The following is a 24591-nucleotide window of genomic DNA, read 5'->3' as shown; positions in this document are numbered from 1 at the left end:
CCCTAGAATGGAAATAGGCTGGTGCAGGTATTTGGCAGGCCTGGGTCATCCGAGAAGGAGCTCCACTGAAGGACTTTATTTTGGATTCCTTGGAGTTAGTTCCTTACTTATGCACTATGACATATTGATGTTATGTATCTAATACATACTTCACTGCCACCCAAAGACTCTGGGTTTGACTGTGTATGATAAATACAGTGTGTCAGTGGGAACACTGTGCTTTACATAAACATTACAATTTAAAATGGAATAACTGATTGGAATTTTCTTCTCCTGGCACTTCCAATCCTATCTTTGATTTCAAAGGTGGAGTAGCGCAAAAAGAATGCAAAGTAGTCAGCTGTTTGACTAAGATGTGCTAATGAGAAAAAGCTAAATTCTGTTCAAGAACTGGAGCAAGAAGGGTGTTCAGATCGTATTATTTTTTTTTAATCTGAAAGTAGAAAATTGTGCAGAAAAGACTGCTGCATAATAATGAGAAAATTAATGAAAACTTGTCAAAGTTAAATGCTCACTTTGAGGCAGGCTAGTGTTTGGGTTTTTTTTGGCACTGAAATTAACATTTGTTGGGTGGTCAAAGTAGCCAGGTAGTAGTGCCCATCTTTAGCACTTATGATGTTTCTTTTAATCTGATAGTAAGTAGTTTGTCTTAAAATACAGTGTAACAGATGGAAAAAAACTAAGTGACATTAATTGTGATATGTAACGCATCTCTTTTGGCAAAGCGGTATGAGTAACACAATCATCCAGATTTTAAGACAGTCTGTCCTTAGACTCATGTCCTGACTTAGCCTTTACCAAGGTACACTGGTTGACTTTATTGAGATCTGAAGATGGGCATTGTCTCCAGATTTCCTAGACTAGGATAATGCTGTATGTTGCCTTTAGGATCAAAAATAGAAAGTAAATTCTTTGATTCTTTGGAAGCCTGCTGGAGGCTAGTAACTAGCTGATGTTGTTCAGGAGGAAACCGATGCTGTTACAGCTTCATATGATGCTCGCTCAAGCTCATATGGCTCCTTGCTATATATATGTCATATTGCCAGAGGTCAAGACACAGAAATTCAGAGCCCATCTTATACAAATAATAATTTGTATAAATAATAATTTGTATAAGATACAAATATATATAATAATAGTAATAATAATTTAGACAAACAACGCTGATCTCTTGACTCCTTAGTTTCTCATAGCAGCAGCTTCTAAACAATGCCAGCGAACTTATGATTAAAATGACTGTGGCTATTGCAAAAGCTTTTGCTAGACTAGGCAACTAAGATTAGAGCCCTAATATAACCGACACTTACTTGCAGACACAATTGTAATTTGTGAGGTAGTACTGCCTGAAAAATGTAGTGCTGAGGGGTCTGGTGCTGGTCACCAGTGAGCTGGTTTAGGATCCATATAAAAGATACTAGTGGTATAAAGCTCTTACCTGAGGCCACAAAGCATGCTGAAAATGAGGGCCATTTGGGACAATGGTAAGGTTTTGGGTGGCAGAAGATTTAACTAATAGTAATTTGCTTGTAAACACAAAGGTAGCTTTGTAGGACACTTTCAGAATTTGCCTTTCATGACTTTGAAGAGAGGGGACATCAGTTCACTGGACACCCTCAGAAGGCTCTCCAGTAAAGTTGACAGTTTGTCTGTTTAGGGAGCTTTTCCATTACTGTAAAGTTAAATGTAAAGTGCAGTAAGAAGTGGCATCATCAAACCAACTTCATGCTAAAGTATTTTTGTGACGCTATTCCATGTGTTCTGGGGTCTGAAAGACACGTTTAAGCTTCTAGCTTCTCCTTGTGGGGGTTTACGGAGAACTGGACTTCAAATTTTTAAATCCTAAGAAAACTTTAGCTACTTTAGCTAGAAGTGGTGCTAAAGCAGTAGGCATGTCTTTTGCTTAGCCACTATTATTTCCAGAGAGCAGTATGCATAGGCATTACCTGGGTTCTTTATGGTCCTAGAAGCAAAATGTGCTGGCATTTTGCTACTCAATATGATACCCTATGTAGGTGGGACCGAAGCCTGTTGGTGTAGATGCATGAGCCTTCAAGTGGTCAAAGATTGCCTAAAAATATGATAGAACTTTGCTTATAGCTTCTGCAAAGCAAATGCTTCTGTTATTTGGTTGGCTCTGTTTTAAGATGCTGGTCTGTTGTACTAGAGACTAATCTAAGTTAGTTGTTCTTACCTTCCTGGTGTAGAAGTTCAGCACGTCTATCTGGGAAAGCAGAACCTCCTATCTTCAGCTAAACTGCAACATAGCTTTCTTGGACACTACAGAAATACCAATCTCCTATTTGCTTCATTTCAGAAGGGCTCTGTGGAGCCCCCAGGCTGCGTGTGTGTTGTTTTTTGCTGGCTGAGTTTGCTGCAGCTGGGACTAGGGCTGTCATAACATTGCGCTGCTCTAAAACAGCACAGTGTGCTTTTCCTTGGGTGAAACACAGAGGTTAAACTGTACCACCTGAAGACTTTGAAGGAAAGCCTGCTGTCATGGGAGGTGATAGGGGAGGCAGAGGCATGTTTTTGTCAAAATGTGAACACACGTCTCTGGAGATGCCTCAGAACAAGGCCTCTATGTGGATGTCTTTTGGTAGGCAGGCAGAGAGGCTTGTGTAGAGGGCAGAGGTGGATTTCGGCAGAGCAAAACAAGGTGTAGCTGTACACCTTGCCAGAAACCTTATTTAACCTGGTAAAGCTTGTGCTGTTTGCCGAACCAGACTTCAGCTCTGCTTGTTTACTTGTTCAGAGCATCTGTCTTTGTGAAGCTCAAAGTATTATCTGGAGGTGCATGTGAGGTGACGTGTCTGAGATTGTTTCAGACTTTAAGTGTGACAACAAAATTTTTGATGAAGAGCACAAAGCATTTTGAAATTTCAGTAGTTGATTGATTAATCCTTTTAAGTTAGACTTATACTGTGCTGGTTTTCCTGTTTGGAATTCAAAGGCTGAGAAATTAGTATTTGACTACAGTCCTAGCTCTCCTGACTTTAGTGCTACACTTGTTTTAAGATGCAAAAGAGCTGATTTCACAAGTTGGTGGTCTTTTTATGTGTTGCAGATGATACTGGCTATTCCACATTTTTGCACCTTTTAATGAACTTGAGCATCTTTTAGCATGGAGCCTGGTGTGTTCTAAGCTTTAGGACAGGAGCCTTGGGAAAGTTCTTAGTTTAATTTGGATTCTTTTGATGCCATCTTTTCTAGGAGGAAGAACTGAACTGAGGTTTTTGAGACAGCTAAAAAATTTTGGAACTGGCAGAGAGCTGTTTTGTGTCTCCGTAATCGCTGGCCCTGACAGTTTAACATAGCTTATTGACCATCTGCTTTGTCTAGTTTGCCACATGGCAGAGTAACAACTAAGCCAAAATACTGGCTGCATAGTGTATTAATTAAATGACTTGCTTGTGAATATCAGGATACTAAATCGATTGATGTTGTACATTTAACTTGAAGAGTTTAGTCCTTCCCTTTGCTGTAGATGCTGGATATTGAGGCAAATAACATAAGATAGGTGGTGATAAAGGAGCTGTTTGAATGTATGTTGGAGTCCCTATTTGTCTCCTTGCCCTCTGTCTTCTGTTACCCATTCTCAACAGATGGGACACGGCGTATATTACAGTCTTGTTCCCCTGCTGCTACTTCTGACTGCTGCTCTTTGCCTCTCACAAAGCTGGCAAAAGCAACAGCTGTTTCATAATTTCTCTGTTTGAAGGGAGAAACATAGCAAGGGGGGTGGGGTGGGGGTGAGAGACTGAAAGATTAGTCATCTTGCTTGCAAAGGACAGGGGAGAAATGTTGTTCTTGTCTCTGTTTCAAGAGCCAGTATCTATTCTGAGAACATATTTTATGTTCTTCAGTGTTCGTGTTCCTGGAAACACAATGTGTCTTTCTCTGAGGTGAGAGCAGAAGTTGAGAGCTTTAAGCAAATAGCATTGGTTATGTCTGCATATCTCTAGCTGGAGGAACCTGACTTGGGGCTGCTTGTTAGTGTGACTAATTCTGCTCAAAGGCACAGCCTCCTGGGAAAGCAGTTTTTAAATCCAGACGGTGCTGGTGGCAGATACATATAACATGTTCTCTGAAAGGGATGTGGCAAGACTTTGGCAATATCCAACAACTGCCTGCTTGATCAAGGGACATGCTGTAGGTAGCATTTCTGCAGCTAGAAGCTGAATCCTGTTGAGCTTGTTATAATGAACAGATGGCTTGTTAATATGCTCTGCTGCGCTACGGCAAGTTGTTCTTCTTCAAGGCCTTGCTACTGATACTTTCATTGCAGAAATCTGTGTGCAGATTATTTTTCTGCTAGTAGCTTTCTGTAACAACAGGTAACTGTGTATATAGGTGCATATTTGTGGTCTATTAACATGCTTCTGAAAAGCTAGTGTATATATATGTGTGCGCTGTGTATATAGTATGTTGTCAGATGGCATAACGTGAAATGGTATTGCAATTCAGTATAACATCAAACTGAGCGAAGCTACTGTTTGACTGTATTTTTAATATACCTGAGCTGCTGGAAATAATTTGCGTAGTAGGTAAATAACTTCAGAAAAAAACTGAGACTGCTGTGCTTATTTGAGTTCTGTCTGAAAGGCTGTGTTTCGGTCTTTGGAAACTCAGTGGTGACCAAAAGCATTGTTCTGATTGTGTTCTGGGTTTCCAGGAGTTGCAGGAGATCTCCAATTTATACCAAAGTATAAATCTGAGGTAAATTGGATCTGAGGTAGTCCTGGTGTGTGCTGTCCTACAGAACTAGGAAACTATTTAAGAAATGGAATGCTGAGTATGCATGCCAGTTCTCTCCTTTTTGGGAAGCTTTGGTATCTCTGGTAACTGAAGGCGGCACCTTCTGGCATTTAAGGAATACTGAGAAAATTACACTTCGTTTAAAATATTCTTCCCCATCACACCTTTTTTTTGCCTACTGTGCTAACATTCTTAAGAGTAGTCTTAATACTACTCTTTTGTTGACTTGAATACATGCACTTATAGCCCTTCTGCCAGGGCTCCAACCCAGTAATGAAGGGCTGGGCTTGATGTAGCTTTTCAAAATAGTCCTTTCCCAGAGCCACATTTCAATCATAGGAAAACAAATTCAAGCAGTTGTTTTCTTTAGCATGTACATGGGAAGCTGCCCTATTGAGAAGGTAGAAAAAGTTGATGTTCATTCGTCAGCAGCCTCTTGGGGTTCTTTCCCTTCAGGCAGTCCAATTGCAGCTCGCCTGTCCTTGAAGCTGCCAGTCTTAGTTCATCTCCTTTAAGGGCCCTTATCAGTGCTGGATTTGATCTGTTTGCCTGCATCATCTTTCAGCTACAGTGATTTGTGAGGGCTGCCAGCTGTTGCCTGAGCATCTGGAATTTTCATGGTTGTGTTGCAAAATATTGCCTTGTTTGTGTATCCGAGGAGCATAGGGACACCTCAGTTCTTTGGCTGCATTCTGTTTCGGACTTCCTAACAGTTATGATCATGTAACCCACTGCAAGATTTCGTTATACACTGTGAAAAGTTCTGACACGTGTTTGCTGCTGGCATAACAGCATGTTCTGGAAGATGATGGGCTCCTTAGCATTTAAAAAGTAAAGCTGTGAGTAAATTAGATGTTTCAGAATAAAGTCCTTTTTTTCTTTTATACCAAGCCAGAACCAACAAATATCTTTCCCTGTATTACACTTCTCTCTTTCTGTATACCTTAAATGACTATGGTTATAGAACCACAGAACTTCTATTCCTTTTAAAAAAAGCAAAATAAATATATCCATGTAATTCATAACTCTTAATTCTTCTGGAATGCCACTGGAAAAACAAATACATTTTTCTTCAGCCTGTGACCATTTCCAACAATGCAGATGGTTAGAGATCACTGACAAGTCTCGACTTTACATGTTTGTATCTCTGTGACAATGGAGGGAGAAAATATTTTAATGCATGTTTATGATGTGCTTAAGAAAGATAAATCTTGAAGTTCAAGCAGGAGAAGGAGAACGCATTTTAGGCTGGTCATAGCAAAGTGAGATTTCAGTTGAAAAAGTGCACTGTTTAAGGATCCTGGGCACTAAAATGAGAGGTCTTGATGCTGCAGGCTACCTTGGAAGGCAGTTAGGCTGCTATCTCTTCTTAAAAAGGTTGCTACAGATCATTTGCAGGCTCTGTTAAATGATACTTGCTTAGTTCATGTTTTCAAGATGGCAACACCATTTATAAGGTTGGCTGGCTCTTTAGAGTGCAGTTCTTTGGCAGTGAGCTTCTCCTAGCATGGGCGAATGTGCCCACAGCAATGTAGGGAAGGCATCCTGGTGAAATAAGTGGAAGAATGTGGAAAGAGTTGGGACTTGAACCTTTTTTTAATGGTGCTTTGGACTTTGCCGTGAACTCTCCCCTTGCATTCAGTGCTCTGGTTGCAAGGATGTGCTCTAAATGTGGAAATATAGTGCCTTCTTACAACCTGTTTTTCAGAGACTCAGGAAAGAGTGTGTATATTTGAGAATAAGTGAATGGGAAGACATTTTTGCCAGACTTCTTAAAACTTTTAAATGGAGGTATCCTAAAATGAAGCCTAAAGCCTAAATTCCTTTCAAAGGTGCTACATTTGGATATAAAAAAAAGAATTTTGAAAAAAAGTGGGCTAAAACTTGCTGGCAATTAGATGTTAACTAAAATGAGGTGAAAGAACAAACAGGATCTGTGAGCACTTATGTCAGGTATTGAAAAAGTGTTTTTATGAACGTAAAGGAGGTGTGATGCTGCAAGACAGAAATCCCAGTTAACAAACCAGCAGGGAAGACAGTGCTTCAGTGCAAGAAAGAGAACTGAGTGCTTCCATGGAAAATCCTTGTTTTGAAAGAAATTAACACACCCATACCAGTAGCAGAGAATTTAGTCTTAACTCTCTGTTAAGCTTTCACCTTCCAGGACAAACTGGCTTGTTTGCTCAGGTTTCCATTGATACATACATTTCAGATGAGACATCTAATAAATTGTCAAGTGGTAGAGGAAAGGAGCTTCTTTTCTATTTTACTTACTGATTTGTGCTGTTCTGCCTGTAGAGAAATTTTGGGGAAAGGAGCCTTTATCTAACTTAGCAGCTGTATCTGCATTGGCATCACGACGACTTTTCCTTGTAGACTAGGCAAGGATTTCCCAGCCAGCAGAGGAAATTCTGCCTATTCAAGGAAGTGGCCATGTTTCTGTTGTACTGGGCAGCTAATTCAGTGTTGTAGCTAAACCCATCTAATTTTTAAGGGCTGTCACACTTTTTCTGAAGTTACCAGGTACACATACGGTACAATTAAAAGTAAATAACAAGTTGCATCAGACTCTCAACTTCTATTTCCCAGATGAACCAGTGGAAGTATTTAAATGAACGGTGGGGGCATGGAGCAAGCAAGGCTTGCCAAACTGTATTTTTTGGCCAGTGTGGTATTCCTAGATGCTGTTTCTGTTCCAGTTCAGAGCCTATTTTGGTTTGTCGCTGTTGGATGGTTTGCGGCAGGAGATCTGAGCAAGTGCTTTCTAAACAGCTGCTCATACAAGAACTACTGTGTATTGACAGACCAGAGTTGGCACTGCAAGTGTGTGACCCCTGACTAGTGTTTCAGTCACCCATTCAAGCATCAGATAAATGCCAAACTAAAAATAGCAAATCCAGGGCCCAGGATAAGTACTTTCAGTCACCTACATAAAATCTTTCACCTTTTGGAAACTTCTTAAAATACAAGATACCAAGAAATGAATTTTCTAGAAAATAAACCACCCTTAAGTAGTGTGTGTATGCTTTTTTTCCTTTTACAACAGTCCATTTAGCAGCTATTTAGAGGAAAAGTTGCTCTTGTTGATTCTTTGCAAATGACTTCCTTGGCTTTAGTATAATAAAAAAAAAAGCTGGGGGGCGAGGAATTGAACAAAAGTGGGGAGAAGAAAAGTAAGAGGATCTGTTATTTATCTTTGTCTGAGGCACCTGCACAAGCCTTCAGAGCTGTTTATGGAGTTGTAGGCTGCATTCATACATGCAATTGCCTTCCTGCTGCTGAATGCAGTGGGTGAAATGTGGCAGCCAGCCCATGCTGAGTCCAAGGGCCTCTAATAAAAGGGCATGGCTCTCTGAAAGAGCACAGGAAGTCTTTCTTCCAGCCAAGAAAACTTGACGGGTGTGGTGGTGACCAACAGTAGGCAGTGTGTCTGCTAGGCAAGGCCAGCCTCAACTGCATTGGCAGAGCTTGAAGTGCAGTAGAACTTGATTTGGCTCTCCGAACACACTATTCTTTCAATAACAGGTTTGTGGTCCGGCTGTAGCAAGCAGAACAGAACTGTGGAAAGAGAAGACCAAAGTTTCCTCTTCTGCGGAGCCAGTTTTAAAGCGTTTGACTGAGGTCACCATGGCATTCTTATATACTCTGTGCAAACACAGAGGCATCTCTGACAGTAGTGGTCAAACTGATGAAGCGATATACTGTGAATTTTAATCAGTAAAGGTTAATGAGCTATTCAAGAGAGCCCCTGACCTTCATTTGAAAATTCTGTTGCCATTGCTCTTGGGTGTAAGCAAGCCAGAATCTAAAATGAATTTACTTGTGGAAATTTTGATGCTTTCTCTAGTACAAGCTATGACTGTTATAAAGTGCTTGCTTAAAGTAAATATGTCAACACTTTTCCAGCTAGTTGTTTCTTTGTTGTGTACTAAGTGGTACAGTGGTTTTTCCAAGCCTTTTATTGGCATAAGTATGTGGCAACTAAGATAATTTAGAGGTTATGTGCAGCATCTGCCCATGGTGCATCGGAAGAGGGTAGCAGGAGAGAGCAGTCCAGGTTCTTTGTTGCTCCAGTTCTGAAAACCTTTAGTTGCTTAGCCTCTAGCTATTGGGTTTTCCTCTGAAACTGGCCTTACTTTCTTTTCCGTGAGTAACTTCACTTCAGTGAATGGTTTGGCCTTACTTGTACCTGTCTTTCTGTGCTTTAACTTAACCTCCCTTTTCCCCTCTTCCAGGTGACTTTTGACACAGTTGGCTGTCTTACCTTTCCCCCACCCCTTACACAGGGTAAAATGTTATATGTGCTAACCATGTTCTGATGTAGGATCAAAGCAGCTCATGTAAATTTAGTATTTGGGCAGCCTGTAGCTGTAAGGTGTTGGTCCAGAGGAAATCATGGTGTGTTGCCATTGTCTTTCTGCCCTCTAGGCTTCTCACTGAAGGAAAGGTAAAACTGCAATGGCATCTGAAAAGACAGCAGCTGCCTCTGTGACTAGTGTCAAGCAGGCAGCTTGTGTTCTGGGGGAAGCTAACTGGGGACCCTTGCTCTGGATGTGGAGGTCCTTTCCCTGTCCTTTTTCAGAAAGGCTTGCTCATAAAAGGAGCTTTCATAGGAATTGCATTGAGGGATGCTACTCTCTCTGTATGTAACCTTGATCCCTCCATGCTGACAGAGGCATCCCAACTGAAGTAAGGGCACAACAGAGTTGCTTTTTTTCACCAAAGTGCCAGAATTGTGCTTTTGCTCTTTTGGTGTATTTGCATGCTATTTTATAATAAAAATTCAGGCTGCGTTTTCCTGCTTTATAGGGGCTGACTCTTTGAATGTAACTTGTCATTGGAATAGCATCTGTCCACTTCATCTGCTCTGTAGTTGCTTGAGAGCCAAGAGGAGAGGCTGCTCTGTGGCAGTGCCAGCTTGAAACAAACAGCAGTTCACAGTGACTGAGGGAAGAGAGAAAGCCAGCTTGGGTAATGGGACGGAAGAACTAGGCTTGAGTGGGTGCTCCTCCCCTGCTTATTGAAAATATCAGTTGTTAATTGCATTAATGAGGTTTGTAACTAGAATTTTAAGTGTTTTGTTTGTGCTGTATAAGCATTGCTCTGTTGGTATACTTTTCATTTCCATTTGAATTCTGAAGCTACAGCTGTACCCAACTCCTGGCACATACAGGGACATTAAGATGCCTTTATACTTAAGTGATTCCTAGAGGTTGTTTTAAATTGTTTGCACCATATTTTTTCTTTTATAATAATTTCTAAGCAAGGAGGTTTGAGCTGTTGTTGGCTATTGATAAGGTACACTGAAATAGCAGATTAGTGTCCCAGTTTGCCTAGGGTGAGGTCCTTATACAGGGATCTTCCTGCTTGAGCTTGTTTTGTCCTGAACTCCTTCCTTCCTTCCACAACCCAAACCCAAGTCCCTCAGACTGTGATCTTCATGATTTAGGGTATCCAGGTGACGTACAAGAAGAGTGATTGACAAGTTATGGTGTCAGATAATGTAACTCAAAGAGGGTACATGTCCCTGTTGTTTGACTTCTTCCCTTGAACTTCTAAAACTCGCTAAACTTGTCATTGTGGAGGCTGGTTAAATCCAAACCTTGAGTCTCTCTTGCCTGCAAGGGACATATTGCTCAAACTGGTCTGCTGCCTTTGTAGCAGGGAAGGATAGTGGGAATGATGATGGGTATGGAGGAGGCCAAGCTACTTAGCGCCTGTCCTTATACTTTAGCTGTATGTCTCTTCCTTTGTTTCTCTTGGCTAACGTTACCCCCTTACTTAGCCTTCAGAAAGGAATAAGTGATCCTGAGTATTTGAAACTCATGAGTCCCAGCCATTAAGGAGATATTCTCACAGGATCACGCTCCTCTGCCTGGTTTTGTGTTTTGGCCGAGGAAACCATTTGCCTCTGATGCACCATGGGCTGGTGTTTAGGTAGCTAGGCTTCACTTTAGGGCGTCTTACCATGCATATAAAAGCCAACCATATTTTTCACCAGAACACATGCAAATGGCTTGCATGAAATGTTGAGTAAAAGCCCTTCTCACCTCTATTCTGGTTTTCCGTTTGACTCCATATCGCTTTCTATTGGCATACTGTAGTTTGTCTCTCTAAGGTTATTTCTGCAAATTTGTCTCTGTACATTGAAGTGAAAGTGTTAGGATAAGAGGAAGAAGAAGTAACAATTTGTAAACATATTGTTTCAGTGAAAGTTGGCTAGATGGTGGGATGGGCGTGCTCTTCCAATTGTAGAAGGAGCAGAGTAGTATCCTTTTCAACAGGTAATCCTGTGCTTTTTCTCATGATGTGTTTCTGGTTGAGGGCAACACACACCTAAGCTGCGTACTGACACGCATCTGGCATGCTGTTAGGTTACACTTCAGACTTGGGAGTGCTCCCTGTTCCCTGGGTTTAGACATAAATCTCTAACAGGTCTTCTCTTTGGGATTTCCTTGGTGTAAGATTTGTTTTTCCTAATATAAACTTCAGGCTATTTGTCAATTTATCAACTAACCGATGTAGGGTGAATTGGCAGATGCAGACAGGCTTTAGCTAAGTTGGTTTTTTTTGAGCCTGGTGGATGTGGATAAGCTTTGGTCTGGAAATCTGATTGATGTGTTAATAAACTGTGGTAACTGGATGTAAACACTCTGCCAACGTTTATTCTCTCGGTCTGAAAGCTGCACTAATGCAGCTATGCTTTCTAAACCATGCAGTTTGTTCACACTGGCTGAGCAAACTAAGGTCCAGCTGTACCTGCCTGTGTATATTTATCGTTGCATGTCGGTCTGTCTGTCCATCTTTCTTATATAACTTAATATCCTTTCCCTGCAGCTTTGTTACATCTTTATCCCCAGGCACTGAAGATTCCTAGGTAAGCTTCTCCCTCTATTTCACAGCAAGGTGTGTGTATTCCTCCATGCACAACCCAACAAGCATTGCTCTTGGAATTACCCTTGACTTAAGAAGTGGAAACCACACTTCTAAAAATGTTAAAGTTGTCCAAATTGAAATAATCTGATCTGAAGAGATTTGCAGTAGGTGCCTGCCTCAGCTGGAATATCTTGGAAAGTTCAGTTATTTCTGATGCTGAGACTAAAATCAGCAGGAAAATGTTTTTCCACGTTATATGAAGACTTTCAACAACTTGGCTGAAACTCCAGTGTGTCACATCTGGGAAATTTAAGAGGGAGCAGACTTGTTTTGTGTCAGAGGTGCCTGTGGCCAGTTTATGAAAGTGTTTTCAGTTGAATCAAGCACCTCCCCTCCTATTTCAGTTGTTTGTCATGTGCCCAAACTTGCTAAAGTTTGAGAAAAAGCTCAGATTGTCTTATGTGAACAAGCTTCCTCTGTAGGGAGCTGGTAGAGGTTGGGCTCTTGCAGTTCCTCTTGGCAATGAGCTGTGGTCTGCTTGCAGTGGTCCTTCCTCTGGCACTTAGTTCAGGAAAAAGGGTACATATGAAGGAAGTAGAAGCAATATCCCAGAAAGGAGCAGAAGAAGGAGGATTTTACAAGAACCAAGCCATGAGAGTAAAAGCTGAGGATTTAGTTTTTAAGAACAGGAGCAGAGGGAAATGTGTACTTCAGCACAAAAGTTAAGACTGCTGTTCCTCTTACCTGAAAACTGAATATGCGTCTAAGAAGACTCATCCATGCTTTACCTGCAACTACAGGGGCCCTTCTTGTGTTTGTAAAGTGTTATCTCCCTCTAGTGGTGTGTCTGCAAGGCTGTGGGCACAGTCCCCAGCTAGCTGTGGTCGTGAAGGTTGACCAGATCTAGACCATATGGATAAACTGCTGTCCTTGACTTTCATCTGGCCATTCATACAATGTTATGTAGTTATAAGTGCACCTGGTCTTCCCATGAGATATTGGGCAACTTGCATAAGCCATTCTGGTGACAAGTGGACACTTAGTCTCCCTCACTTTCTGAGTGTTTAACTTGATCTATATGAGTTCAGGGTTGAAGGCAGGCTCAGCACAGGAGAAGATTTCTGTAAGTAGGCACAATGCCACAGATAAATTGTGATTATTCATAAACATAAATAATCACTCAGTTACTGACTCATAAGGAGTGGACAACACTGCTAACTTTGCCTTTGATTTCTCAGCTCTTCTCTGGTGAAGAAAGGTAGACTTGGTACTGGTGGAAGAGGTTACTGCACTGGTTATGGCAGCCTGGGTGCAACACAGGCTTTTCAAACTTTTATTTGGAGCCAGGATTGGGTGGCATGTGCTCAGGAGTGTGGGGCCTCACGCTCCGTTTCCTTTGAGGTTTCACATTCAACTGACTGGTTGCTAATGAGATGTCTGATGGGGGACGGAGAAAATGGTATGTAACTGCTTGATAAGGATTTTATCATACTGGGAACAGCATCCTAAATGTGTTCACTGATGATCAACTGTGGAAACTAATATTCACTGTTGCATGAACCACTTCACCTGGACCAAGAAAAATGAGAGATAATGGTATATTTTTTGTATGTCTAACAAGAGATCATCATGGCTGCTATGGCATTACTACTGTTAATATTTTAGGATTGGAAAAAAACATATGGTCATTTAGTAATTAGGTTGTACCGCTGAAGATTCTTGTTCCTGCAGCACGTCCCCAACCTGAACCCTGCCACTTCTGAGTCTCTTCTTGCTGTCTTTGACATCCTTTCCTAACCTTCTGTTCCTCATACCAATGGATAGACACTAGCAGCCTTTGTTCTGCAAACACAAGATTTTATTTAGTTCATTTAGATTTTAGGTCTTGTATTCTGACTCCCCACTTAACTAGGGTTAGCTTTAATTTGGAAAGAGCTTCCTTTGATTATAGATTCGTAATTTTTGATCACTTTAAACTCTTCTTTTTATTCTGACTTATCTGCTTTTGCCCTGACCCATAAGTCTCCCAAAGCAGTTGATCACTTTGAAATGAGGAACACATGGGTTTTCCCCATGTTTCAGGCAGATTAATATTTGGTAGTATTCTTGTACATGTACTAAGTGCTGCAATCCATTTATAATCCCATGAGGTTAAATACGCAACCAATGACTCTTCTAGTCATGGTAACTTGCAGCACTTTTATTTATCATATTGATACTTAAACAATTGTCTTGCATTAGGGTAGGGCCCTAATGTGTCTGCAGATGAGCTTGCTCAGAGCTAACTGTTTTATATGTCCAGTAGATGATTTTTTTTTTAAACAAAAAACCCCAACTTTTCCTATATTAAATGGATACTTCTGGAAGGACTGATCCTATTTTCAAGTGGGTTTTAATTACTTGCACTGGCCATCTTCCAGGGCTTCAAGAGAAATTCCTGATTTATATGGTCTTTCATACGTCTGAATTGTATGGTCTTCTTTCCCTCCTTTTCATCTTTCTCTTGCTGTCCTCCTTCGGGTTGCTTCCAAACTCACTATACAAATGATGGTGTTAACTTGCTGCACTTGACTTCTCCTTTCTCTCCCAAAATTAAAATCTAAAGTAAAAACCAAACGAACATACTTCATTATTTGCCAGCACTGTGAATGAGATGATGCGCAGTGAATGGGCAGGAAAGATGAGGGATAGCAGGCTAGTTTTGAGAGTTGGGTTTATAGTGGGAAGTTTGTCTATAGAGCAACTATGCCCTTTAAAATTTAAAGCCCCAGATAAATATTTAATTAGTAAATACTTGTTACCATGTGTCAGACCTGCTCTTGCTCTGCTGGAGGTGCTCTCATCAGGGTCAGCAGTCTAGAGGGTGCAAGTATTCTTCAGCTGCTGCTGTAAAATCCAGCCCTTTGGCTTAAGCTATAGTGGGAGGTGGTTTCAGAGGCTCAGACCTTTTCCTGGGTTTCACCACAGGATGCTCACCTGTTTCTGTTCCATTCACTGCTGGGGCTGTAATTGCCTCTGCCGGAGGCTAAATAGCAAAAGTTAGAATGCTGTAATGCCATAGACTACTACAGCTTTTTTACTACTTCATGCATGGCTGTGCTCCAAGGCCTTTTGTCAGTAGTTTGCGAAGAATTTGTGCAACCTGAATAATCATGGGGCTGCCTTCCAATGCAAGGTTGAATTTAAGTTGCATTGAATGGCACGAAAGCCAACTTTGGTATTTTTAGACTATTGAATACTTGAGCAGAAATCAGCTCATGTCTTGCTTACGTTGTTAAGGCAAATTGGAGAGGGTGCTTAAAAGGAGTGTGTCCATCCTCCCCTCCTCTAGTTGTTGCCATTGATGGGTGTTTGCACCCGCAACCCCCACATCTCTTCTATTTTAGCTTTTTTGGAGGCTGGTCTCTGTCAGCATGCTTCTTGTGGTGTCTTTTTACCCCATCATCCACTGTTTGCGACACCTTGTCTCTCACTGGAGCAGAAAGTGGCAGTGGATTGGTTTCCTTGCACAGCCTCATAGCACTAACAAAACTCTTGAAATACCACCCTTCAGCTATACGCAGCTCCTTTCAGGCTTTCCTCAGCCTTATCTAGATCTATCTGCATAATTGTGGTAGGACCAAGTGCACTTATCTCTCCAATAAAATTAGGCAAACAGAAGTCGTGACTGTCCTTCCCTCTGTCATTACAGCTGTTGTGAAGTTGTCAGGCTCCTGACCCAAGCACATGTTTTTCATGCCTAACATAAAACACTTGAGATCATACAGGCATAGTAATTCCGATGGAAAAAATTATTTGATTATATTTGTTCATTCATGCAAAAATAAGACCTACAGTTATGTTTTTGCACTTCTCCCTCCATTTGCGTTCTGTCAGAGTTCAAATCTGCTATGAAGTAATGAAGATATACATCTACAGAAAATGTAACTTACTTGAATGTCTGTCAGGCACAGCTGTAGTCCCACATTTGAGTATTCCTGATTTTGTTACTTTTTGTTACTTTTTGTTATGGATTCTGTTGATGTAGAGGAGTGTAGAGGACCTCTTATACCTAAGCTTCAGTGAATGACTGGTATAGCTGCCCTCTGAACTGATAGCTATGTGAACCTTAAAGATGTAGGAGAAAGTTAAGTGGAAGAAGATAAGAATGAAAAGGGATAAAAGCAAGGATTTCTCCTGTGTGACTGGTAGCCATCGGAGTAAAATTAAACTTTCAGGAGTGTTCTGCTTCAATAAAGTGTGAACACAAAAAAGCATTGTATACCTTCTTAGGTATTTCCCCTCGCTGTCACCTTTTAACATCATTTCAAGTTTGCCAAAATGCTGCTCCAGCAAGCATTTAAAAATACTCAATGTGCTGAACAGTGCTTCTGAGCACAGGCAGATGTGCAATTGGCATTTATATACACCCATGGATGTGTATTTTGATAAGTTTACAGTATTAATAACTCTACGCTCCCTATCTTAACAGTATTTATATTTAGATAAAGTGTTCAGGTTTACTGTCTTTATGGGGAATTTCTGGTTCTTAGTGTGAAGCTTACTATCCCAACTCTAATTTGCCTAAGTAAGTGTACCACTTACAAATTAATCTTTATCCTTTCCAGTTCTGGTGGCTTTTACCTGAATATCTTTACAGTCTGTAGAAGACTTCTTTTCTAACCCACCATTGTTTAAATTGCTAAGGAGTCGATAGCATTAGATTATAAACTCCCTTATTACCAGATAGTGTTACAGTAACTAGTATTTTTATGATTCATCCAGGCAAATGCCCACACTTCTTTCTGACTAAAATGCATTTGGAGAAAGAATGAACCTGCTGATTGGACAAAGGATGTGCTTTGTGTGTTCCCATGCATCGGATCTAATAGTCTGCATGGCTGTGCTATCATGTTCCTGCATGCTTTGCTTCAGAGGTGGGGAGTGGGGAACTTAATCATCCTACTTCTGTCCTCCCTTGACACACCCAAATAAATGTGGAGCAGTTGGCGTTTTAGCTGGAGGTGTTCTGATATGGGTAGTTCTTTGGTACTTAACTTTCATTAGATTAACTCGAGCTAATTTGTTATCTTCCTTGCTAATGCTTAGGTTCTTCTTTTATACAGTTGAAGAATAATTCTGGTGTTACCTGTGGTGGTTGCTATTTGAGCCATTAAATTATTTCACTGTTGTTCAAATGTTTTTGCAAATTGCTAGAACCTACCACATTTTTGTTGAAATACATTAAAACATCTTGAAAAATGTCAGTGGGGTACAAGATGGCACCTGCTGCTGGGGATAATGGTCTTGTTGCTTGCTACTGACTTCCAAACCCACCAATCCTGACCCTCTCACTGGACACTTCCAAGTCCCTGCTTTCTTAGGGTAGATGCCATGGTGATGCAGCACCAGTGAGCTGATTGATGGCAGTGTACTTGTTGGAGAGGACAGGCTGCATGGTGCTCATGCATTGGCTTGGTTGGAGCAGGGGCAATGGAGGAGCTATTTTTGTGACACTGAGGCCACTGTGAAGGTGGGACTTGGCATGGGTGAGACGCTGAGATCAGTGTGTTTTGTATGTGCAGGAGGTGTTTGTTTACCATTTTGAAGTGCCTTTTATGATGAGAAAAAGCAAAAAATGGCAAGCAGAATTTTTTTTTTTTCACAACTTATGAACTTAGTGAATAGTGATATCTATGGATGATGAATTCTCATTGGGATTATGCAGTTTAGGGATCTTCAAAAATGTGTGGACTAGTGTTCTGACTCAGGGAACAACATGTCTAATATGTTGATGATGCAAAGAAAGAAGTGTACGAGTGCAGGAAGTTTATCCAAAATACTCTGTGCCTTATACTTCGTGCTGCTTCACTGTAGGCATTGGAAATCTGAGCTTTTCTGATGGGCCATGTATGGTTATCCTTCTAAACCAGCTTTGAGCAAGGGAGATCTTCGTAGTGTAAGAAAATAAGCAGTCCAGTCAGGAATGTTTTGAAAGCAATTTTGTAGCTTGCTGAAGACTCTACTACTTCCCTTTCCCTGACATCTTTTTCATCCTTTTGCCCAGTACTCTCAGAATAGCATGACCTGCGCTGCAGGGCATAGTTAGGAGCACAACTCCTGGCTGTGAAGGAAGAGCAGCTTAAGAGCTGTCACCTCCTGTGTGGCTGGGCTTGGCCTTCTGCTGGCCTGGGAGCAAGTATCAAGCCACTGTCCCTTACAGATTTCCTTCTGGTCTGGCTCCAGGCAGATGGGGTTGTGTGCTATCATCAGGCTGTTTTTAAGGTTAGTTAAAGGATATCTCTATGGGCTAAGTGGAGATTTTTGCTTCTCAGGAAGAAGAGATGCCAGAAGTAGAAATTGACATTGATGACCTTCTTGATGCAGCAAATGAAGAGGAGAGAGCTCTCAAATTACAGGTAATACTATTTTTCTAATTTTAAATCTGAATGTGACTGAATTAATGCATCTGGATCCATATCTTGTGGTTGATTGAATCCACTGTAAGCGTAGAATTAGAACTGAGAGGTTTCTGGGTTTAAGTTTAGCATAATCTGTAAAAGGTACAAATCTATACGTAGATAGTCAAAATACTTTAGGATGGAAAATTTCTGGAAGGTAGGTGAAACAGTGATAAAAGTTCAAAGGATCCAATCATGTGGGGAGATACGCTGAAGCAGGTTAACAAACTCAGGTTTTTTTCTACTCATTCTTGTTTTTACAAGTATATAAAATGAAAACCCCCAAAAATATAGGAAAATAAAGAACAGCTACATAGAAAAATTATGTGGCTGAGAAATCAGTTGTAATGACCAGAGAGTTTCTGTGGTTCACTGCAGCAGCAAAAAAATGGATGTGTACATACAACAGACCATAAATCCTCCCTTGTCCTTCGGATTTTAGAAACTTTGCTTCTCTGTCTATACTAGCCAGAAATTGGAACCCATCAAGTTATCTTGGAGTACTTGTCTAGAAGCTTGAGGAAAGCGTAAAATGGTCAGCAGCAGGAATTAGTAGGGATATTCAGAAGCTGTCTGCTGAAATTATAAAATTCAAACCAGCTCTCTAATTCTCTGAATCCTGCTTGAGGTAAAAGTTAATGAATGGAAGAATAAGGGGGGAAAGAAAAGAAACAATTGTCTTAGTAGTGATGCATATAACTAAATCAAGCTATTAAACCAATATGAGGGACTCTGTTTATAGTTTTTTCAGGTGCGCTGAAGGAAGGAAATGTGTCCCAGAGCAGTCATTTGCACCTCAGCTCACTTCTGGGAGGATAGTAACTTGGTGCTGAGATGCATCACATTTGATTACATTGCCTAGTGACACCATTTTCCCAGAGCCCACTGTCCAGCTGCAAAGACCTGGGGAATGGCCCCAAGCTGTTTACTTAGCATTCATAAATGGCTTTGATGCTTCTGCCTAAATTAGTTGCTGCAGCCAACCTGCCAGGAATGCCTGGCCTAGATAATGCCTGTATTTCTACAATTACAAGAACTGTGGTGCCCTGACAAAAAGCCTACCTTTCTCGTGTGTATTGCTGGCAGAAATGTTCTTGGATTCTTCTCAGTTTTTCTAGGGAAGAGGAATTTGATAAATTCCAAACCTGGAGGAAGAAGCCATCATTTTTCTCCTGTTGCAAATAATTCTTGTACACGTGGGAAGCAAAGGTTACTTGATACAATGCTCAGTTTTCAGTAGCATCTTCATCCAGTAATTCCTGGTTCTTGCTCCTTTTCTTCCCCTCAGGCTTGCCAAGTTTCATACTGTAGACTTGTTTATGTTCACTGTTACTCTGTTATTGCAACTGACGCTTTCATGTTTTGCTTCTAGGAAACTCTTGTAGATTGCTACAAACCAACAGAGGTAAAAAGACTTTTCTTAAATACTATTCTTCTATATACTTCTAAAGTAAATATAGGAATATTAATAGGGAGCATGTAGGCGGGGTGCTTTATATCTTGGGAATGTTTGTGTCTGTTGTTTGACTATGGTAGGAACAGGATTGGGCACTGTGGAGGAACTGCTTATCATTCCAGCTGAAGTATCAATATTGTCCTCTCTCATGTCCTTGGTGACTTTACTGATGCTTAGAGCTGTTGTGTTGCAAGAGAGCTAAACACAAATCTCATTGGATGGCTAGAAACCTACTGTATTTGTGTGCATTTTCCAGTTGAGAGATGGGCTCTGTGCTCTCCAATGTGAAGCCATTTAATTTTACGTCTGACATATTGCAGTTGTTGGTACTAATTTCTTGGCAGTGCAGGAAATTGACCCAGAAAGGCTTGTATGGTAACACTTGTAGAGCTTGGTTTTGTGTTATACCTTTGTTTCTTTACAGCAGATAACACAATCTCACGATACAGAGATGCCAGGACAAAAAAATCAAGTCTTCGGTTGTCTTGCTGTAGTAATGCTACACCACAGATGACTTGCCAGCTTCTTCCAGCCTTCTCTCAACAAGTGCAGTTAAACCTTAGTTGTTTTTTGTAAGATAGGTGTGAAGACTGATACGCCATGCGGAACCTGACGTGGTTCTTATCACAGGCTAGTGAGAGAAAATGGGAGTGGCGAGTGGGTGGAAGGAACAGGTTGCCAAGAGTTGAGCAGCAACTTGTGCTGAACTCTTATCTCTGTGTTACGTGAAGGCAGATGAGGAAGGCAAAGAATCAAATCATTACTCTTCTTCCTTCATTGACCATGTAATATGATTTATTCTCCCTAGTTCTGAAGTTTGACACTTAATAAAAGGACAAATTTTTGAGCCCTGATAAGGGTACGTGACAGATGTTACTGAGGTTTTCCACTGGAAAGCTTGGTCATAGAACTGCACGGAGTGTTTGTGCTGTGCGGTTAAATTAAGTTGGCATAGCAGTCCACAGGAAAAAACACCTTGGACATGTTTGTTAGTGTGCTCTCAAGGCTCTTAGTCAAGGTGAGATTTTAATACTGAACTTGGCTTGTCTCTTCAGCCCTCTGCTGATGAGATGGTGGCAGCTCCTTTGTCTGGGAGAATAAATCTTTCTTGACAATCTTTCAGGATAACCAAGCTGGGAGAAGTACTTAATCCATCCACTCTTCTGTGAGGATAGTTGCTAAAATGGGAGTGATTTCCTGGGAGTGTTTTCACAACATTGGCTTTTCTTTTTCATCAGTAGCATGATAAGCCTAGTAAAACTGCGTGACTGCAAACTCAGACCACTTAAAAAACAGTGATTTTTTTTTTTTTCTTTTAACATGCCATGTGTGGACTGAAAAGAGCTTTTAAGTCGATTTAAACTTACTATATGAGGATCCACAGTTTGTGTAGAAAATCTACAATCCTTTCATGTTTGCAGACTGCTCAAAACTATTGAGGTAATTTGTTTGTGAAAGGATTTCTTGTTTTCTGGAAAATGGGTGAGTGCTAATGGAATTTCTCCTGACCAATCAAATACAGTTTGTCAAGTGCACTAGGGGTTTTAGCATTAAGAGTTATACAGTTTGCAAAAGGCAATAATCCCTCACTAGGGAAAAATTTATGTAATATGTCTCCACTATTCAGAACACAGGGAGAAATAGTCCAGGCAGAAAGCTTAGTAACTTGAAGCTTTTATCCTATCTGTTTAAAAAAAAAAAAAAGCCCCAAAACCCCAGTGACAACAAAAAAACCCAAACAAAAACCAAAAACCAACCCCAAATGTGTATCTTAAGTCCGTCTTGCTTAGTGTCTTCCACTTAGACTTAAGGTTAAGGAAAGACTGACAGATTTCTGCATGTTCTGGATTGACTTTTCATCTGAAGAAGCAGAGTTATCCAGGTCACTTGAAAAGTGGCAGGAGTTCTCAGACTCTTTAATAGATTGGCCAAAGACAGGAGCTGACAGTAATTTATGAGCTGCTGCTGTGAAGTCTTTCTTCTAGGGGAAATATAGGGGAATGTGCTCTAAAATTTTAAAAGCTTTTCTAAGCTAGTGGTTTCAGCTGTTATCTTAAGTTGTATGGAAATATACTTAGCATGGTAACCTTGTTGGAAAGAGTTGTGTAGTTTACCCGAGGTTAATCAGGAAGGTGTGCATAGTCAATATCATTTTTGGGTGCTGTTTAAGTTTACCTTAATGATCTTTAAATTAAAATGTTGATTTATTAATCAAGATTCATATGCAATGTGACTGTCTCATTCAGTCATTAAAAGTTAGTTTTGTGAAAGGTGCCAGAAACTAAAAATAGTTTCTGGACACAAATTGCCAACTTGGCTCTTTGTAGAAACATAATTAAAACGGTGGCCAAGAAATACACTTGGTAACTAGCAAACCATAAAGTATGTTTTTATTCGTGTTAATCACTGCAATGTGTGACTTTTATTTATACTTTGCATCCTTTTACCTGAGCCACACTCTTTAAGTATGACCATTTAAGTTGCACTTGTTGAAGAGAAATTGAGTAGCTGCCTTATTTAAGGCATACGCTCAAATGTTGACAGTGGTTTGACACATGATGATGTCTTTCCACCATGCAAAGTTAAATGGTGCTAGAAGTATTCTTCAGACAGTTTATGCTTTCTGTGTTCCCCTTTCTCTTGTTACTGTCCTATCTAGTTCAAAAGTGGTGCATGTCGGGTACTCTTGATGTAAAAGAAGGCTTGATGTGAGAGAATAGCAATTCATTTTTAGGACTGCGCAGAATTAAAGGATATGTTATCTGCAAAATCATTGCCATAACCAAATCTCGGATCTGAACTTCTGTGGCTGAAAAGGAGCAGGGAGCAACAACATCTTCCTGCATCACCTATGCACCAGAGCAGCCAGTACTTCACTCAAAGCCATGCATCCCCTGTGGAAAATCCCACTTAGCCCTTTGTCAAGTTGATGTCTCCGTTTTGCCAATGTGATGGAGAATCTTAATGTAGGTCACTAGGAGTTGAGTCTCATGTTAGCAGTGAATGTAGCAAAGAAATGTAAATATAATCTGTAATCCCTGATAGGGTTTTGATACTTGATGATAGACCCTTACTGAGAATAGGAAGACTGTTGTGGGCATGAAATTGATGAGGTTTTGTCAAGATATGCTTTGAGGGTGGCTAGTTAAATCTGTGTTGTTATATCTCCGCTATAGGTAGCAGCAAGACCAGCCATTAAAGTTTGGGCTTTGGAGAAAAGCTGACATATTTGTGACTGTGAATTAGAGCTTTCACCAGTGGGACTGCCAAAGTGATGGCAGGATAAGTAACAGGTCTACTCTTAACTTCCTGTGAGAGAAACGTCCCATGGGTGGGCAATTTTTGTTTACTGTCTCTGAAGGATGAGGCGGAGGTAGACAATGTCTGCAGATATCTAGTCTTTGAAGAGAACATGATAAAATTAGGTTTGGGGTTTCTTTGCTTCTTTCTTTTCTCATAGAAGTATACAAAGCTTCAGGCAAATGGGCTAGAGATCTCTCTTACTCAGGCAAGCAGGACTAAATCTATCCAGATCGTTCTGTTAATATAGTTCTTCACTCAATGCAAAATGGGAGATGAAGTTGCATCATAAATGAAAGTTGTTTTGCTGGGAACTTCTAATTGCTAACAATTTTCAATACGGTTTCCAAATGAACTGTTAAATTGCTGTGCATGTTCTCTAGAGGATTTTGGCAGAGGTTTAAGTCACTGACTATTTAATTACTTCAGTGGCTAGACTATTTCAGCAACGTTTAACACTTAATTCTGAGAAAAGTAGAGATGCTTTTCCTTAACTATATGTTTGTCCAATTTAATTTCTAGTTGGAGCAAATGACAGGCTTGTGATGCAGCTTTTTAGAGTGGTCCAAGCACTTTTTTTAAAAAATTAAAAGCTAATTTGAGTATGTCTTTAGATAATATATGTAGTTAGGATGCAGACATGAATAGAAGGCTCTACCCTGCTGAAATGAAACTTCTAGAATTTTGAAGGATCATGGGTTTTTGTTCCTGCTGTGTTATGAATTCTTTCAAATACATGTTACTCTTTGTTTTTTAATATAACTGCTAGGCAGCAATACGCAGGACACCCATTTGAAGCAACAGTAACTGAAGATGTGTCCTAAAGCCTCAGTGCAGTGAACCGGTATTAAATGTGGGGGAACCTTGAAGCTCATAGACATTACTGTAGCTCAGCTGATGGATGGTAAATTATTAAGCAACAGTACTTGAAATCAAATAGGATATTTTTTTAGATAAGAAAGTTGAGAAACATCCATATCTGAAAGCAATGGAGAGACATGTCTAGAAATAACATGGTTTCTTGTTGATCCATTTGACCGCTCTGAATTCAGTGAACTAAAACTGTTTACAACCCTGCTGAGATCTGCCCTATATTGCACTACAGTGTTGGGAGGAATTAAGCTTGCATGTTTTTGTTTCAGCAAGTACTGAGGAAAACAGCTAACAGATACTCATAGCAATATTAGAAGAATAGAGGAGCAAACAGTGATTTGACAAGAATAAGCTGTTTGTTTACGTGCCACTGAATCAGAGAATAACTAGACCACTTATTTTGACCATAGCTAGGCTTTATAGTCTCTCGTCAGTGTCTTGTATTGGGCTTACTGAGAGGCTAAATTACTGGTATTGTCCACCTCTGGGCACCGATAGTGCTAGGTCCTCTAGGAGAGAAGCTGTGTGAACGTGATTTTTCAGTGAGGCTACAGAGACACTGCACAAGTTCTTCCTAATAGAAGGCAGCTTCTGGTCCCCTTCTCACAAAGCATTTGTACCCCATCAGTTACCTTTTTTTCCCATACAGTTGGCCTCTGGTTTGAGCCTGTGGGGAAGGGAAGGTGGTTGCCAGTAGGGTTCCCCCTTTGCTTTTTCATTTCTAGTTATTCAGATGACACTTTTAAGCTATTGTTCAGTTTCTTCTCCAGATAGCTATGGGAATTTCTCTCCAGGATGACTTTGTGTTTTATATCCAACCAATCAGGCTCTTTCTAGGAAATATCCTTGGGCAAACACTCAAGGAAATCTTCTTTTATCTGACTTTTAACA

At 40.5% G+C, this 24591-nt stretch overlaps 1 protein-coding gene across 2 annotated transcripts in view; it reads left to right on the top strand.

The window, feature by feature from the left end:
* PPP1R14C (protein phosphatase 1 regulatory inhibitor subunit 14C) overlaps positions 1-24591 on the top strand; it is a 55082-nt gene that overhangs the window by 22729 nt on the left and 7762 nt on the right. For both annotated transcript variants that reach the window (XM_054063894.1, XM_054063892.1), the window contains exons 2-3: positions 17946-18029; positions 19444-19476. In XM_054063894.1, coding sequence (XP_053919869.1) covers positions 17946-18029; positions 19444-19476 — 117 coding nt within the window. The remainder of the gene's footprint in view (positions 1-17945; positions 18030-19443; positions 19477-24591) is intronic.

The sequence above is a fragment of the Cuculus canorus genome, chromosome 3, assembly GCF_017976375.1.
Source record: "Cuculus canorus isolate bCucCan1 chromosome 3, bCucCan1.pri, whole genome shotgun sequence".
In the NCBI taxonomy this organism is placed as follows: domain Eukaryota; kingdom Metazoa; phylum Chordata; class Aves; order Cuculiformes; family Cuculidae; genus Cuculus; species Cuculus canorus.
The sequence above is the reverse complement of the archived record's forward strand: the minus strand, read 5'-3'. Positions and strand labels throughout refer to the sequence as shown.